This window comes from Medicago truncatula, chromosome 8 (genome assembly GCF_003473485.1).
Source record: "Medicago truncatula cultivar Jemalong A17 chromosome 8, MtrunA17r5.0-ANR, whole genome shotgun sequence".
NCBI classification, from domain to species: domain Eukaryota; kingdom Viridiplantae; phylum Streptophyta; class Magnoliopsida; order Fabales; family Fabaceae; genus Medicago; species Medicago truncatula.
In genome coordinates, this window is record NC_053049.1 from 7,564,356 (window position 1) to 7,578,743 (window position 14,388).

A 14,388-nucleotide genomic window follows, 5' to 3' on the forward strand; every position below is an offset into this window, starting at 1 on the left:
AGGTAAATTATTGGACATCAATACAACATCGGATAAAACAACTATTAAAATGTTAAAATACATAGAAAAAAAGGGACATGCACTAAAAATAACATGTGCAACCTTAATTTTCATCGGAGATCAACATTGTAAAACTAATTGAAAATGCATGTCCCTTTTTCTCTTATGTATTTTAACATTTTAATAAGGGTCAAAATTTCAACAATGGGTCCATTTTCCTCATAATGTTGTGGGTCTAAAAAAAACATAATCCTTTTTTTAGAAAAATGAAATATTCTCTCACTAGAATTAAGTCAAATTATTTCAACAAGCTATTAAAATATTTATTGTATATCCAATAATTATTGACAAAATTTAGATGATGAAATGCATTTGTTTACAACTTATGAAGTGTGTTTGTTCGTTCAAATTGATATATCAGTTTTGACTTATTATAAATTCAACTAATGATGATTTGGCCGTCAACATTATAAATGTGTATTTCGATCACTTTAATTTTACCATTTTTTTGCATTATATTATTAATTTGAATGATATGAGTTCGTTCGCAGGTTCATTCTTTTCAAATTTCAGCCACACAGAATTTATGTTGTTTATTTTATATAATTTACCGGTTTGAATGAATGAATACCTTATTTTTAATTAAAAAAAAATCATAAAAAATAATTTGAGACAATAATCTCAAGTCATGAGAATTATCCTTTTATTCCTAAATGAATACAACGACAATAACCAATTTTTTTTCCATTAAGTGTCATCGGTTACATCGATCAAATTACATCATAATATTTTATCATAAACTATATTTCGATCCAACTCATTAATTTTTAAATTTTTCTTAATATTTTCTCTTATAATTTTTCTAAAACTTCTTCAATCTCTAATGATCTAATTATTTTTATCTGATCTACTCATTTTACTATAGTATTAAAAAATAAATAAAATCCATCAACTAAAATGGATAAGTACCATTTTGTCAAAAAAGGATGTCTGTGGATGTATGACCTATTTTTATCCATGTTCTTTAGACTTTTGGTCGTCGCAGGTCATTGTCGTTTGTAAGTCTTAACCACTTTCAGTTGTCTGTCCTTCACATCACACGTGCGAGGTATCTTTCGGTCTGAACATTCAGAAATTAAAAGAAAAATAAGAAATCAAATTATTTTCCCCGTTGTATTGAGATAGTAGAACAAGTATATACCTTCTTTGGTATTCAGAACAATTACAAACATGGACCCACCCCCATTTTTTAATGTGATTATTTAATTACTGAATTTATATGAATTATTGTTATTTCTTGCAGTTTGGTTCTTCAAATGAGACCTCCTTTTGTTGGATTCATCAGATTACTTGGCCTTCTTGTTTTTGTTTCAGCTTGCTGGTAAGTGTTTTTTTTTTTTTTTTTTTTTTGAGGTGCTAGTGTTCGTTAATATTAAGCTCGTTTAGATTGACTTATTTGAACTTATCTATTGTCATATTCACTTGTGAGTGTTTTTAGCTTATTTTCATAAGCTCTAGGATTATTTATCATATGAAAACAATTTGACTTCACTTTTTTGTTTGTTATATGAAAACAATTCAAACTTATTCTTCTGCTGGTCTATTTATGAACATAAGATTTTATCTTTATGTTGAATGTCTTTTGTTTTCATATCTGAAATTTAATATTTTTGGCATCTAAGTGAGGGAAAAGGGTTGTTTACATTTCAATTTATAATTCAGAATATTTCAATGATTCTTGCTTTGCCATTCTTCTTCTGTTTATCTTGTATCATGTAATAGCTTCTCCTTCCAGAAATTTAACTAGTAAAAGAAATGGCTTTGGATAAAATGTACCTTACATGCATCAAATTAATAACATTTAAGTAGGAATTATTAAAGCAATAATTGTTGGCTCATACTATGAAGCACATATACTCCTGGGATTAGGCGTGTCCAGGTGTCGGATATGTTTTGTGTCTAACACCGGATATGTATCGTGTCTGACACTGACTCATGATTACATTGAATTGTGTCATTTTCTCAAATTATCATCAGCGTTGACGTGTCTGTGTCTGAGTTTGTGCTTCATAGGCTCATAGTTTACTGATAAGTGGGAAAGTCGCTTGAGTTGGTGTGGAAGGTAAATCCCCCGCGGTACCATTCAAGAGTAATCTTGTGTGTGTGTGTGTGATGTCAAATTGATTCGCTTAAAAGTGCACATCTAGTGACAATGAACTGACTCTGATTTTTTCAAAGTTGCAGTTCTTCTCCCGATGGAAGTACGAACATAGAGAAAACATTAGCGATCATAAAGCCGGATGGATTGCTTGGTAACTACACAGATGATATCAAGAGAACAATTTTAGAATATGGTTTCAGCATTGTCAAGGAAAAGATTGTTCAACTTGATGAGACCACTGTGAAAAGATTTTATGCAGAGCACTCTTCAAAGAACTTCTTTTCCAGCCTTGTTAAATACATGACCAGGTATCCTATGATTGCCTCGACTCTTGTTGCATGATGGTGGTATATACTATATCGGTCTTAATTTGCGGCTGCAGTTACACTATGAACCTTTATATTGTGGTAAAATGTTGGTAAATGTGGCCACAACTGCGGTTGCGGAGACCTCTAAACCCGCTATATTGCAGTTGAAGACTGCAATTTATAACTATTTCCTAAACTGTTTCGCAAACCGCATTATGTTGACTGCTTGTTGGATTGTCTATTTGCTAGACCAACTTTTACATAGTTTTCTTTGCTTGACAATGATAAAATAACTTCAATTTATTTTCTCAGTGGTATTTATTTAATGATTTTCGCTCATCATCTCTTTAATTTTTATCCATTCATTCATTAAAGCATTTCATGTAGTTGGTCAAGATTAAGGCCAAACTCATTTCAGTTCAGTTGCTTTGCATTATTTTATATATAGTGATCCGAAGCAGATCTCTGAGACTGACGCTCAAAGTGAGAGACTGAGGTGAGTGAGAATGATGCATACCTTTCTCCCGAGTGCAGAGGTCCTTATATAGTGGAGCATTTCAGGAGTTTTGGAAGGAACCCCGATTGAGAGATTCCTGCCGCGATTACTCTAGAGGATGTGTAATGCGCGTATACTACTAGATTTTCAGGTGTACAATGGAGACAATAAGGTTTGAACCTAAAACCTCATGCGTATTGTCCAAACCCTCACCATTAGTCCAATCCTAGCGGCTTAAGCATATAAAGTAAATATCATATTGAGAAGTTAGGAAATAGTAGTTTTTTTTTTCACTCACTATATAAGAAACTTAAGGTTTTTATTTTACGCAGCTGAGGAAATTCTAGTTTTAGATCGTTGCTGTCAATGGCTCCTCAGTATGATTTCTGTATACCACTGATCATTTTAATCATATTTGATTGAAATTCACTTTCCTTCCTTCATGTTTTCTAGTCTTTTATCATCCTAAATCACCTCTTTTGCTTCGCCATAACTATAATCAGTGGACCGGTGTTAACCATGGTTTTGGAGAAGGACAATGCTATTGCTGATTGGCGAGCTTTAATGGGCCCGACGGATGCAAGCAAGGCTAAGATTACTCACCCTCACAGGTCATGCATGTTACTAATCAAATTTATTGTGCTTGGTTTGTGAAGTATATTTGTTTAATCAATTTCTCTATGCTTAATTAGTTTACTAATTTGAACAGCATCAGAGCAAAATGTGGATTAGATACCCAAAAAAATTGTGTTCATGGTTCAGACTCTCCCAAATCTGCACAAAGAGAGATACCATTTTTCTTCAAAGAGCTCTCTCCAGGTCAATAATTTTACTTATAATTTTAAGAAAAAAATGTATGTATTGTTCAGTCCATAAACAAATTCAAGAGAAACAAAAATTGTATTTTTAATCGAAAAGGTTCTGTTCGAATTATTATAACCTCGCCATTTCTCTAAAAATGTATGTTATTTTCTAGAAAACTTATTAGTTCTTACTTTGGCCTCACCAATTTTATATTTTGCAGATGTAATTACACAACATGATGAATTGTAGCTGGTGAAAGTTTGAAGCAGAAACACAGAATTTGCTTTTTGTGAGGCTCACTACATTAACATAGTTCAAATACAAGGCTTCTATGTTTTTCGAGGCCAATTTATCGTACAATTAATCTTATACTTTCTGTTGAGAATGTGATAATGTGATATCAGTGGGAATAATGAAAGGTCGAGGATAAGCTGTGAAGCATGGATACTTCTAGGATTGGACATGTGTAGGTTTCCGACACTCATGGCACTCGAGCGACATATGTCGGACAACTCGGACAAGTGTTTCAAATAATTTTTTTTTCTTTGATTCGACACTCTTTGAATTGGTGTCCGAAAGCCATATGACACTCCTACGACACGTGTCGGAATCCCAATAAAATTTATTGTCCTTAACCCGTCTTTGACAATCTTTGCTTCAACACATATTTAACCCTTGTAGATATTAAATGGATAAATGAAGGTCAAATACTATTAACTTTTTATGAAAAGGTCAAATATTATCGTATCTTATATAAGAATATTTTTAATCAAATAAATTGTTCAATTTTTTTTTTGGGTCCGTTGACGAATTGGTAAAGACCACTGAAACTCACACATTGCAAGGTCTTAGGTTCGAATTCAGATGAAGATGTTCAACCTAACAATTTTGGTATTACTGGTTGAGCTAGGCTTTACAGACTAAATTGCTCAATTTAGATCCTTTATAAACAATATTACTATTTTATTAATTACAATAAATAAATAAACATATATGTAGTGGTGTTGGTGTCCTATATTTTATCATATTAACAATGTTGACGTGCTTGTGTCTTGTCAGGTATCCGTATCAGAACTCGTGCTTCATTGATGATGGGAACACTTATTAATACAATTTTGATCCTAGATTTTCTTAGCTTGTTTTCTTGTTAGTAGTAAAATATATTTACGCATTTCAGCTAAAGATAATTCTATTAGAAATGAAATTTAAAGATCTATACTGCATCACCTTGCGAATTCTGCTCATTGTTTTATGTTTGACCAGGATTACGCTTATTTTGGGCAAGATAGGTTACGACTTGTTTACTTTAATTTGATATTTTTTGTTTTCATGTCTTAAAATATGTGTGCATTTTAATTTGTTAATAAAAAAATGAGAGACTTTTAAAGCTAGAGAGAAGAAGAAATGCTAACTAGTGATCATGCGTTTGTTGAAATAATGAAAATAGTTTTGTCATTTTCATTATTTTTGAAAATGCAAGACAATTGTTAACTTCAAGAGTCTCTCTTTTCTCCTTGTTAACAAGTAAAACTAACATATATTTAAGTAAATAAAAATAAAGAAAATATTTTCACAAAGCAAGCTCCTTTGTATTTCCATTCTTGATTTAAGATGGTGGGTTCCCTAGCTTTACTCGCGAGGATTTTCTTTCTGAAATAAAGTTGAGTTTCTCAATTATTGGTTTAAATAATGCTATTTAGAGTTTGGTATATGTCCCCTTTTTCTTTTCATTTTCCTAATAATAGTATTGGATTATTGCAAATGATTGTTGTTAACATAATTGAGATATAAGGTGCAAAGGAATAAAAGGGAAGGAATCATTGTAACCATCCTTAGAATTGGGAGTGGAAATGGTCACAATTGTGCCATTTGAACTATCAACCTGATTATTTTCATGAGAAATTATAGGATAATGTAATAATATGTCATGATTATAAAACCATGTCTGCATTTGCTTAAACAAAAAATTCAAAACCATTGTAGGAACGATTGGATTGAGTTGACGGGAAAAAAATGTCCCCAAGTTGATGATTGATTTGATAAAATTGACTCTATCGATTGTTCCATGTAATTCATCAACATGTCTAATGTACATGTGATCTAAATCCCTTTCTTTTAGAAATTCACCGTTAACAATTGATGATTCCTCGCCATATAATGTATTTTAGTGTTTCACTGTCTTTTTGCTATTTTATTTTAGGATTTAAGATGATTCTAGTTGAGTTACTAATGGTTTCAGAATGTTTGTAATGTTTTAATAAAAGTCATTGTAAATCGTCTTACATTCCTAACCAGACAACTCTATAGGGTGTCCGTGTCTTTTTGGTATAAATTGATGGGTTGATCCGATCACAAGATACTTTATGGATGTCACGGAGTATGAAGAAAAATCACAATGATGAAATTGTGTTCAAATAAAATAGTTATTTTCTATTAATAAGGGTAGTTTTGTGGTTGTGGCCAAGGTGGAGGAGTTATGGACATCGAGAGTTTGATCCCCGTTTTTAGCATAAAAACTAGCCATACTAATATTTGACCATTTAAAAAAATAAGTTCTACTTATTTTCATGTTAAATATAAACTTTATGCTAAATTAAATCAAGGATTTCTCGTTTTATCATATGCTCAATGGAGGAGGGTACAATCAGGCACGGATCCACGCTATACTAAATGGGGGCACTTGATCCCACTCCTTCAAATATTTTGTAACTACTAACTAATCATTATAATGTATTGCCTCCTCTTCAAATCTTGCTTTGACCCCACAAAGACCACTAATTGAAACTTTATTAGATTGATTAAAGTACGAGTTTTGCTAACAAATTCTTTAAGGATATTGTTTAAGAAAACTTCAAAAGAAATTTGTCTTAAGAATATAAGTCAAACACATGTAAAAGTCATAATTATAAAATGTTCAATGTAAAAGTTACTACTTTTTTTTTTGAAGAATAAAAGTTACTATTTTAGGATGCTTAAACAACGTCCTAAAATGTTGAAGATAAATTTTTAATAATTTTTTTTAAAGAATAAATTTTTAATAATTGTTTAGTCACGTACACAGAAAATGATATATTTGATAGTGTATAAAGACACATGGAGAGAAGCTATATTTTTTAAATGTTAAGTTGTCTTCAATTTTATCCGCAATGTATTTTCAGTGGAGGTCTGTTGGAAAACCCGCCCCAAGCGTGAGGGGGTGCGTTGGTAATCCCACCTTAATTGTGATTTGTCCCTAGTTGACTTGTTTTTTAGGGGGGGTGGATTTAGTCCCACGTCGGTTAGATATGACGCTTGATAAGAGTTTATAGAGAGGAGACACTCCTCTCCTTATAAGTTGATTTTGTAAGGATGAGTTAGGCCCCAAATTTCAACATGGTATCAGAGCCTATCCAAGATCTACCCTTGGGATTCCGCATTGCCACGCTTCATGCCCATTGGGTAAGAGTGTGAGGGGGTGTGTTGGAAATCCCGCCCCAAACGTGAGGGGGTGTGTTGGTAATCCCACCTTCATTGTTGGGATCCTGCATTGCCATGCTTCATGCCCATTGGGCTAGAGTGTGAGGAGGTGTGTTGGAAATCCCGCCCCGAACGTGAGGGGGTGCGTTGGTAATCCCACCTTCATTGTGATATTCCCTTAGTTGGCTTGTCTTTGAGGCGGGTGGATTTAGTCCCACATCGGTTAGATAGGACGCTTGATGAGAGTTTATGAAGAGGAGATACTCTTCACTTTACAAGCCGATTTGTAAGGATGAGTTAGGCCTTAAATTTCAACAAGGTCTTATGGCAACTATTAGTCAATTCAACATTCTTTCAACTTTATGAATGACTTGTTAACATGTGGTCGAATTGGTCATCTAAGAGACCATATATCAATCAATTTAAGCACATAACGTACCTATAAATATTTGTTTCCATAGATGGATGAAATTTAAGGTCATTGATCTTGCATGATTATTTACCTATGGAGATATGTGGAAAGGAATTAGTTTGGTTTGTTAGAATTAGCATTTTGGTTTGTTGATGCTCCTTTTGATTGTATTATTCTTATTTTAACATTTGAATGAACAAAACTTATTTTACTGAAAAAACCAAAAATTGGAATAGTTCTTTTTCTTACTAAGAATTTTGTTTCAAAAAGAAACAAAATACTGTTAGAAATCCTTAAGTAATAATAAACGTAATAGAAATGTTATTGCATTGCCAAACAAAGTCCTAATTAAAGGCCAGGTATGGAGGATCTCATGTCTTCCAAAGATAATCTTACAAGGGTCACAATTTGATTACTTTCATGCTCCCAATTCATAAGGTTTCAAGCTTCGAGGGGCTTTTTCTCTTGGAAGATAGAAGAAACATTTGCTCACAATTTGACAATTATGTATCCATGAAAGTGATTACTACATTAACATATAGTCAAACAATAATTATCACTACTTCACTATGCCTGGACGATACATGTCCACGATTTCATCCCCAATTCTTAATGTATAGGGTGAAGTGCGTATATAGTTTCCATAATCGGAAAGGGTAGTGTGTGGTAATCACTATAAATGGTATCAATTGCCCTATCCTATGCATCTAGAATATTCAATGTACCCCACATGGCTTCCTTTCTTCTGTATGGGGGCTACTTTCTATTGGTTTATTAATTAATAAAAGTAAAGTTGTATCTTGGTTAATGTGATTTTATATACTTATACTTATGCTTGGTTAAAGTGATTCTTTTAAGTTTTTGACTCTTAATTCCATACATCTTGAGGACTTCTACATCCTACTCAAGTTATTTTAAGCCAATATTATGACCTAATAGATGACATAATGATACATTTTTTTATGATATTTTTAGGAGGATAACTTCTTATAATAATGTAAAGTAAAACTTTGAAGAACATGTTTGTTTTGGTTGCTTGTAAGGTAAAGAAGTAAGATGTATATGGTTCATGATGATCGATGGTCGACAAACAAATTTAATTAGTTGTATAAAAAGGATTTTCATTTACTATCAGAGATTTTTTTTTTTCTTCAAGTAATGGTTAGAGTTCACATATTATAATATGGAGAAGTGGGGTGTCCTGGGTTCGAACCCCGACCCCATCATTTAATATACAATATTATTATTAACTGAACTGAGCTCACGGAGATCTAGAGCAATAGACTAGGTTTCCATACGTTTTCATGACGTGGTTAATTAAATTTGAATCTTGACTGCAAGAAGCGTTTGAAAGAAGCTAGAATAAGATTATTTTTTATGGAGGAAATATATTGAAAAAAAGAAAGAAAAAGAAAAACAATTCATAGACATTTGAGTAAACTTTATTGTAATATAATGTTCGTAAAACTTGAAGAAGAAGAAAAAATGGTATTTAGGGCTTAAAGGAAGTCGTAGTGACATGGCCTTAGGGTAGGAGTTGGTTTTGGAAGGAAAAAGAGGGGAATGCTCATTTTTATTTCTAAATTAAAGAAGTTATTAATGGTTTTTTTTTTTCCTTTTTAAAAGAAAGTTATTAATGATTCTAAAAACGATTAAAATTGGGATTGAAATATTATATCTATCTTGTAATTTCTTTAAGTTTTTATATAGAGAAGTGGTTATTCAGTTCATAGATAGATAGATTACCTTCTCCAAAAAACCTAACTAGCAAACATACCCCTTAAATTTTAGTGGTCCAATCCTTCCTGTTCTACGTAGTAAGTTTGTTTATTATACTTTTTGAAGAAGATTCGTGATTAAGAATTTGTTTCATGATATACTAAATGTGTGTTTGATTTTATGTTGATAAAAATTGATTTTTAATGAATTCAATTTTTTCTAAGAGGCCAAATTTCTTTACGAAAATTGATATCAAGGAGAATTTAAGTTGAAACCTTGAGAAAATCATATTATAAGGTCTCAAGCCAATAGCAGTAGACCAACTCAAGTGGATGAATGTAGAGATATTTATATTTAAACACATTAGTTCAAGTAAAAGTAAATTGAACAATAATTTCAAGGCCAAAAGTCAATTGTAGAGCCAAAAGCTCCAACTTCTACCTTTAGTTAGAATTAAATATGGAAAAAAGTTTGTCAGATTGTTGAATGTGTTGCACTAGTATTGAGAACCACTATAACATGTTGTGACTTTGGGACTATCAAGCATACCAATAAATTTCGATGTGAAAGGCAAGTATTAGTGACTACCAATAACCAAAATAGCCGCAAACAACAACAACGAATCTAGATCTAACTAGCAACCATGTGTAAAGTAAAACCACAATCGAACCAAAGAACAATAAGACAAAGAGAGTAAAGAATAGAGAACAATACACCAAGAAATTTTTCACCCAACAATGACCTATATCTAGAGGAAAGAGATCTCTCGACTTCATTCCCAATGAGTTATTTACAAAGAGATATAAATAGTTACAAAAATTGGTTCCAACAAACTCACCAAGAGCAATCCTAATTTCTACCATTTTTTCGAATCTCTTCTTGTGATGAAGAGACTTGATGCTTTTGTTACTTAAAGTGTTTCCCAACTCTGTAATCTAACCCACCCCCCAAAAAAAAGGAACCAACCTGCAACCTTTGATTTTATAAGGATATCATTTTTTGGACTCCCAAGATTCACCTAAGTTGCTCACAAAGACTCAACCTCTCATGTATTTCCCAACTCATGAATCTCTTCCTAATATTCACATCTTGGCCTTTTGAATATGATCTAAAGACCCTCAACCTTTAGCATATAAGCTCGCTCATTTAGTTACATGAGATTATCAAGATCCTTCAACAAATAGGTTAAAGAGTGCTTAAATAGTGTTTAGATCCAGTGCAAATTGTATCACAATTGCACTGGATCGCGCCACAGTCCAAGTAGTTACATATCGGTTGCTTCTAGCTGTCCAATCTCGCCATTGCTTCCAATCGCACCATAATTTCTAATGAATCAAACTTATCTTATTCGCCAAATTGTGTCGTGATTGCTTCAATCGCACCACGATTTTTCAGATTCAGCAACATCAATTTTTATAGTTTAGAGACTTGACATGGTGGCAATACGAATCCATAATTAGATATATCAAAAAAAATAATGTTATTTTTATATGCTTAAATTAGTATAGGCGCCTATTTTCAACTCATGATAGTTTTAGAAGGATTGATTTTCATTTGTCTAAATTAGTATACAAACATATTTATATAATATGACATGTCAACATTGATTAACTGTTTTTAACGGCAGAATCTAATTGAAAAAGTGTAATAGTTCACGGACTTGATAAAGACCTATTTAAAGAAAAATTAACTAGTTTAAGACCAACAAATTAATTAAACCTAATTATAAACACTTCAAAAGGTGAAAAATACCTATACTCATAGTCATACTACTAATTAATCCTGTACTATATTTATTTAATAATAAAAATTGTACTATATGGTATGTAAAGTAGTCAAAAAAAATAGTCAACTTGATCCCTTCACACACGTGTTGATCCGACATAAAATTATGGGAATTACATTGTCGTTATGGTTACTATACTATGAGCCGTCACGCCAGGGTGTTGGTATCGGTATGTATGTCCTTTCCAAATCCTAATTTCCAACCCAACAAAAACTTGTAGAAAATAATGATTTTTATGGAAATAATAATTTCTAAAAATATTCCTTAAAGAGAATTGTTGAAAAACTTTAAGTTGAAATAATTCAGTTGGTTGTGTTGTTATGAGAGGACATGTTATCTAAGTTCAAATCTTATCAAGAATTAAGGATATATGCACATAATTATTGTTAAAACATACAAATTGTGTTTTGCATTCAAGCAAGTTGTGATCAATTGAAAGGTTAAAACAAAAAGAAAAAACTGAAAGAAACAGTGTTATATATAGCTGGCAAGTTGATGTAGTTGATAACTTGATGAATATTATAGTACTCTTAACATTTGTCACACACATGTAATGTGTTTGGAATGATCGATCTTGTACATTATTCAGTGTACTAAACCTTAAAACAATAGTGTTAGTGTACGTGGGTTCTATCACAAGTTAATTGGAGCAGGTGAAATTAGGGAATTGGTCTGGTAAGTGTGAGACATTCCCATGCCATGTGTGTGTGTTCTTCCTCATTTTCTCACTTGTTTTTCTTGAAGGCCCATAAAATTTGGCTATGATTTCAACACTTATATTTCATCAAGGAAACTAAAATAGTCTTTTTCCTCTTGTTTTATTTTTAGTTGAAAAGCACATTAGTGGTCAATTTCCAAACAAAATATGCATATATACATATACATGGTTCCTTTTTGTACACCTCTTTTCAAATAAGATAGGCCTTCCAAGTTCCAAGACACATGCCCTACATTTGCATATTTATCAAGTTGTGGCTTAGACACAAATGTTACCATGTTAATGGTTGATATTGCATTTGGGATATGCAACAAGGTCGACCATAACCTAAACTATGAGCGGAATCATAGCACATTGATACAAAAATTGAGAATCAACGGCTAAGGAACCATAAAAAATCAAGAATATTTACCAAAAAATAACTGAGAAACAATATTTCCATAATATTCTTTTGAGAAATATTAGAAAGAAAAAAAAACAAAAATATTTAAGAACAACAATAAACTTATACACAAAATAGAAAATCACGAATTTAAGAACCCTAGACACCACATAAAATATTTATTTAAACAGTGTCGACATTGTTAGTCGAGTTAGGTCTTACAGATAATTTTTTTTTTTTTATACTTGTAGAGAGAATGTGTATAAAATAGAGATATTGTTTAGTATGAGATGTTGATTCGTCTTGTAAGATATAGTCACATATTTATTAGAATTAGTGAATATTTTTTAAGCTGGTTTATGAACAATTGGAAGTTGGTTATATTGTCACCGATAACTTAACTCACTTAATAGGACAATACATAATAAATGCAAATTTTGAGGTTCGAACCCCAGACACCATAAAAAAAGAAGCTGATTATATTAGTAGTATACTTTAAGATCCGTATATGATGCATCATACTTTCATTGTATCAACTTCTTCATACTATCAATCACAAAACAAATCTTATGAATCTTGACTCTTAATAAAATGAATACACACGTCAATATATATTGTATAGAATATCACTCCAATCCTTAAAGATCAACTTTTATGTGATCTAATGGTTAAAATGGTGACACGGTACTTCAATTTAAAGTAGGGAAATGTTAACTAGTGCTCCAGGGCATTGGTTAATGACTATAAAAAGTAATTTTTTATGAAAGTTTGTGTGATCAGTGTATTAGAAATTAAAAACTTTCACATTTTTTAAAAATAATTACTTAATTTAACATGTTTAAAGAGTGTCTCGGAAATACTCGTTAACAAAACCCTCTAAAGTAATATCCGGCAAAAAATATTTTCACCCATGTGTTGTTGGTGAAGGAAGGGATCACTCAAAACAAACTACGTACGAAGCAACAGAAATAATATAATAAAAGAGAATGTCTTTCATGGTATACATGCATTCCCTTCAACAACAAAAAAAAATGCCTACAATCACATTATACATCGGGATATTAAAGGTATAAAGTAATAAATATGCTAAGTATTTTTTTTTTTAAGGGAATAAATATGCTAAGTATTGTTAATGGGAAAATATAAGGGTAAGATGGGCTACTAGTCCATGTTTGGGACTTGATAACAAGATAAAATATGAAGCTACACACATGATCAATTAGGCCATAAAATTCATCAAACTTTCATACTAGTTTTATATTCCCAAAGCCAAATTCTTATTGGCTTCAAAGATCTGTTCTTACGGAACTTCACTAATTACTAGTAGAAAAGTACCTCAATGCCCTTTCATTACCTGACACATGGCTAATTCCTTCACACTATCCAACCATCATTACAATATTTTCTCCTCACTATGAAGGGGGTTGAATCCTCCAAATACATAAACGCGTTCGTATAGGATATGTGTCGGATATCGATATTCTATAAACATTTGTAGATACTAATCTAAAAAATATTAGAATTAACTTTTTAATTTTTTCAAAAATATTTATTCATATATTTATAGAATACTTTAGAGATACATGCGTCTACTTATAAAATACACACAAATATATATCCTATAAAATATGAAGGTAAAAAAAGTTGACGATTGTGAAAATATTTTGGGTAGATGCTCAAATTATGAATAAGTAAAGTTGTCATATGATAAATCACACATAAAATGTATGATTTTTTTTATTTTTTTAATAAAAAATGTATGATTTTTTGTCGATGATGTTAACATCGGTATGAAAATAAATTATTATGATTTACACATAAACTCTAAATTTTGTGTTTTGATCACAAGTATTAGTTTTTGTTATTTGTGATAGTTATAATTATATATTAATGAAGAATAATCAATGCATATTTATTTTATTCAAGTATTTAACATGCATATACAAGTATTATTATAAGAATATTGTTGAATTTCAACACCCGCATATGTTACTTCAAAAAAAAAACAGTATATGTGAATATGTATCGCACCCTTTGGGCTTCATAGATTTATACATTTATTAATATAATTGTTGACACTTAAATACCAATCCACATCTTGAAAGAGAAAGAGATGAAAATATTAATGTGATAAATGGATGATGTG

General features: G+C 31.4%; 1 protein-coding gene across 6 annotated transcripts; it reads left to right on the forward strand.

Moving 5' to 3' along the window:
- The first annotated feature begins 1,015 nt into the window (after window positions 1-1,015).
- LOC25500556 (probable nucleoside diphosphate kinase 5) lies at window positions 1,016-4,499 on the forward strand. 6 transcript variants are annotated; one of them, XM_024771833.2, is made up of 6 exons: window positions 1,016-1,108; window positions 1,304-1,381; window positions 2,239-2,469; window positions 3,469-3,576; window positions 3,675-3,784; window positions 3,990-4,499. In XM_024771833.2, the coding sequence occupies exons 2-6, from the start codon at window positions 1,317-1,319 to the stop codon at window positions 4,016-4,018; spliced, it is 543 nt and encodes a 180-aa protein (XP_024627601.1). In that variant the 5' UTR covers window positions 1,016-1,108; window positions 1,304-1,316; the 3' UTR covers window positions 4,019-4,499. The 6 variants fall into 6 exon arrangements, with proteins under 6 accessions (XP_024627601.1, XP_024627604.1, XP_024627600.1 ...); XM_024771836.2 differs by having other exon boundaries at window positions 1,017-1,108; window positions 2,245-2,469; XM_024771834.1 differs by lacking the exon at window positions 1,016-1,108 and adding an exon at window positions 1,175-1,193.
- Window positions 4,500-14,388: the final 9,889 nt, after the last annotated feature.

What these genes read in the sequence shown, in the direction of transcription:
- LOC25500556 (XM_024771833.2), top strand. Translation starts at nt 1,317, where the DNA reads ATGAGACCTCCTTTTGTTGGATTCATCAGATTACTTGGCCTTCTTGTT. An exon ending in AAGATTACTCACCCTCACAG is followed by an intron (nt 3,577 to 3,674) that starts GTCATGCATGTT and finishes TAATTTGAACAG; the next exon opens with CATCAGAGCAAAATGTGGAT. An exon ending in CTTCAAAGAGCTCTCTCCAG is followed by an intron (nt 3,785 to 3,989) that starts GTCAATAATTTT and finishes TATATTTTGCAG; the next exon opens with ATGTAATTACACAACATGAT.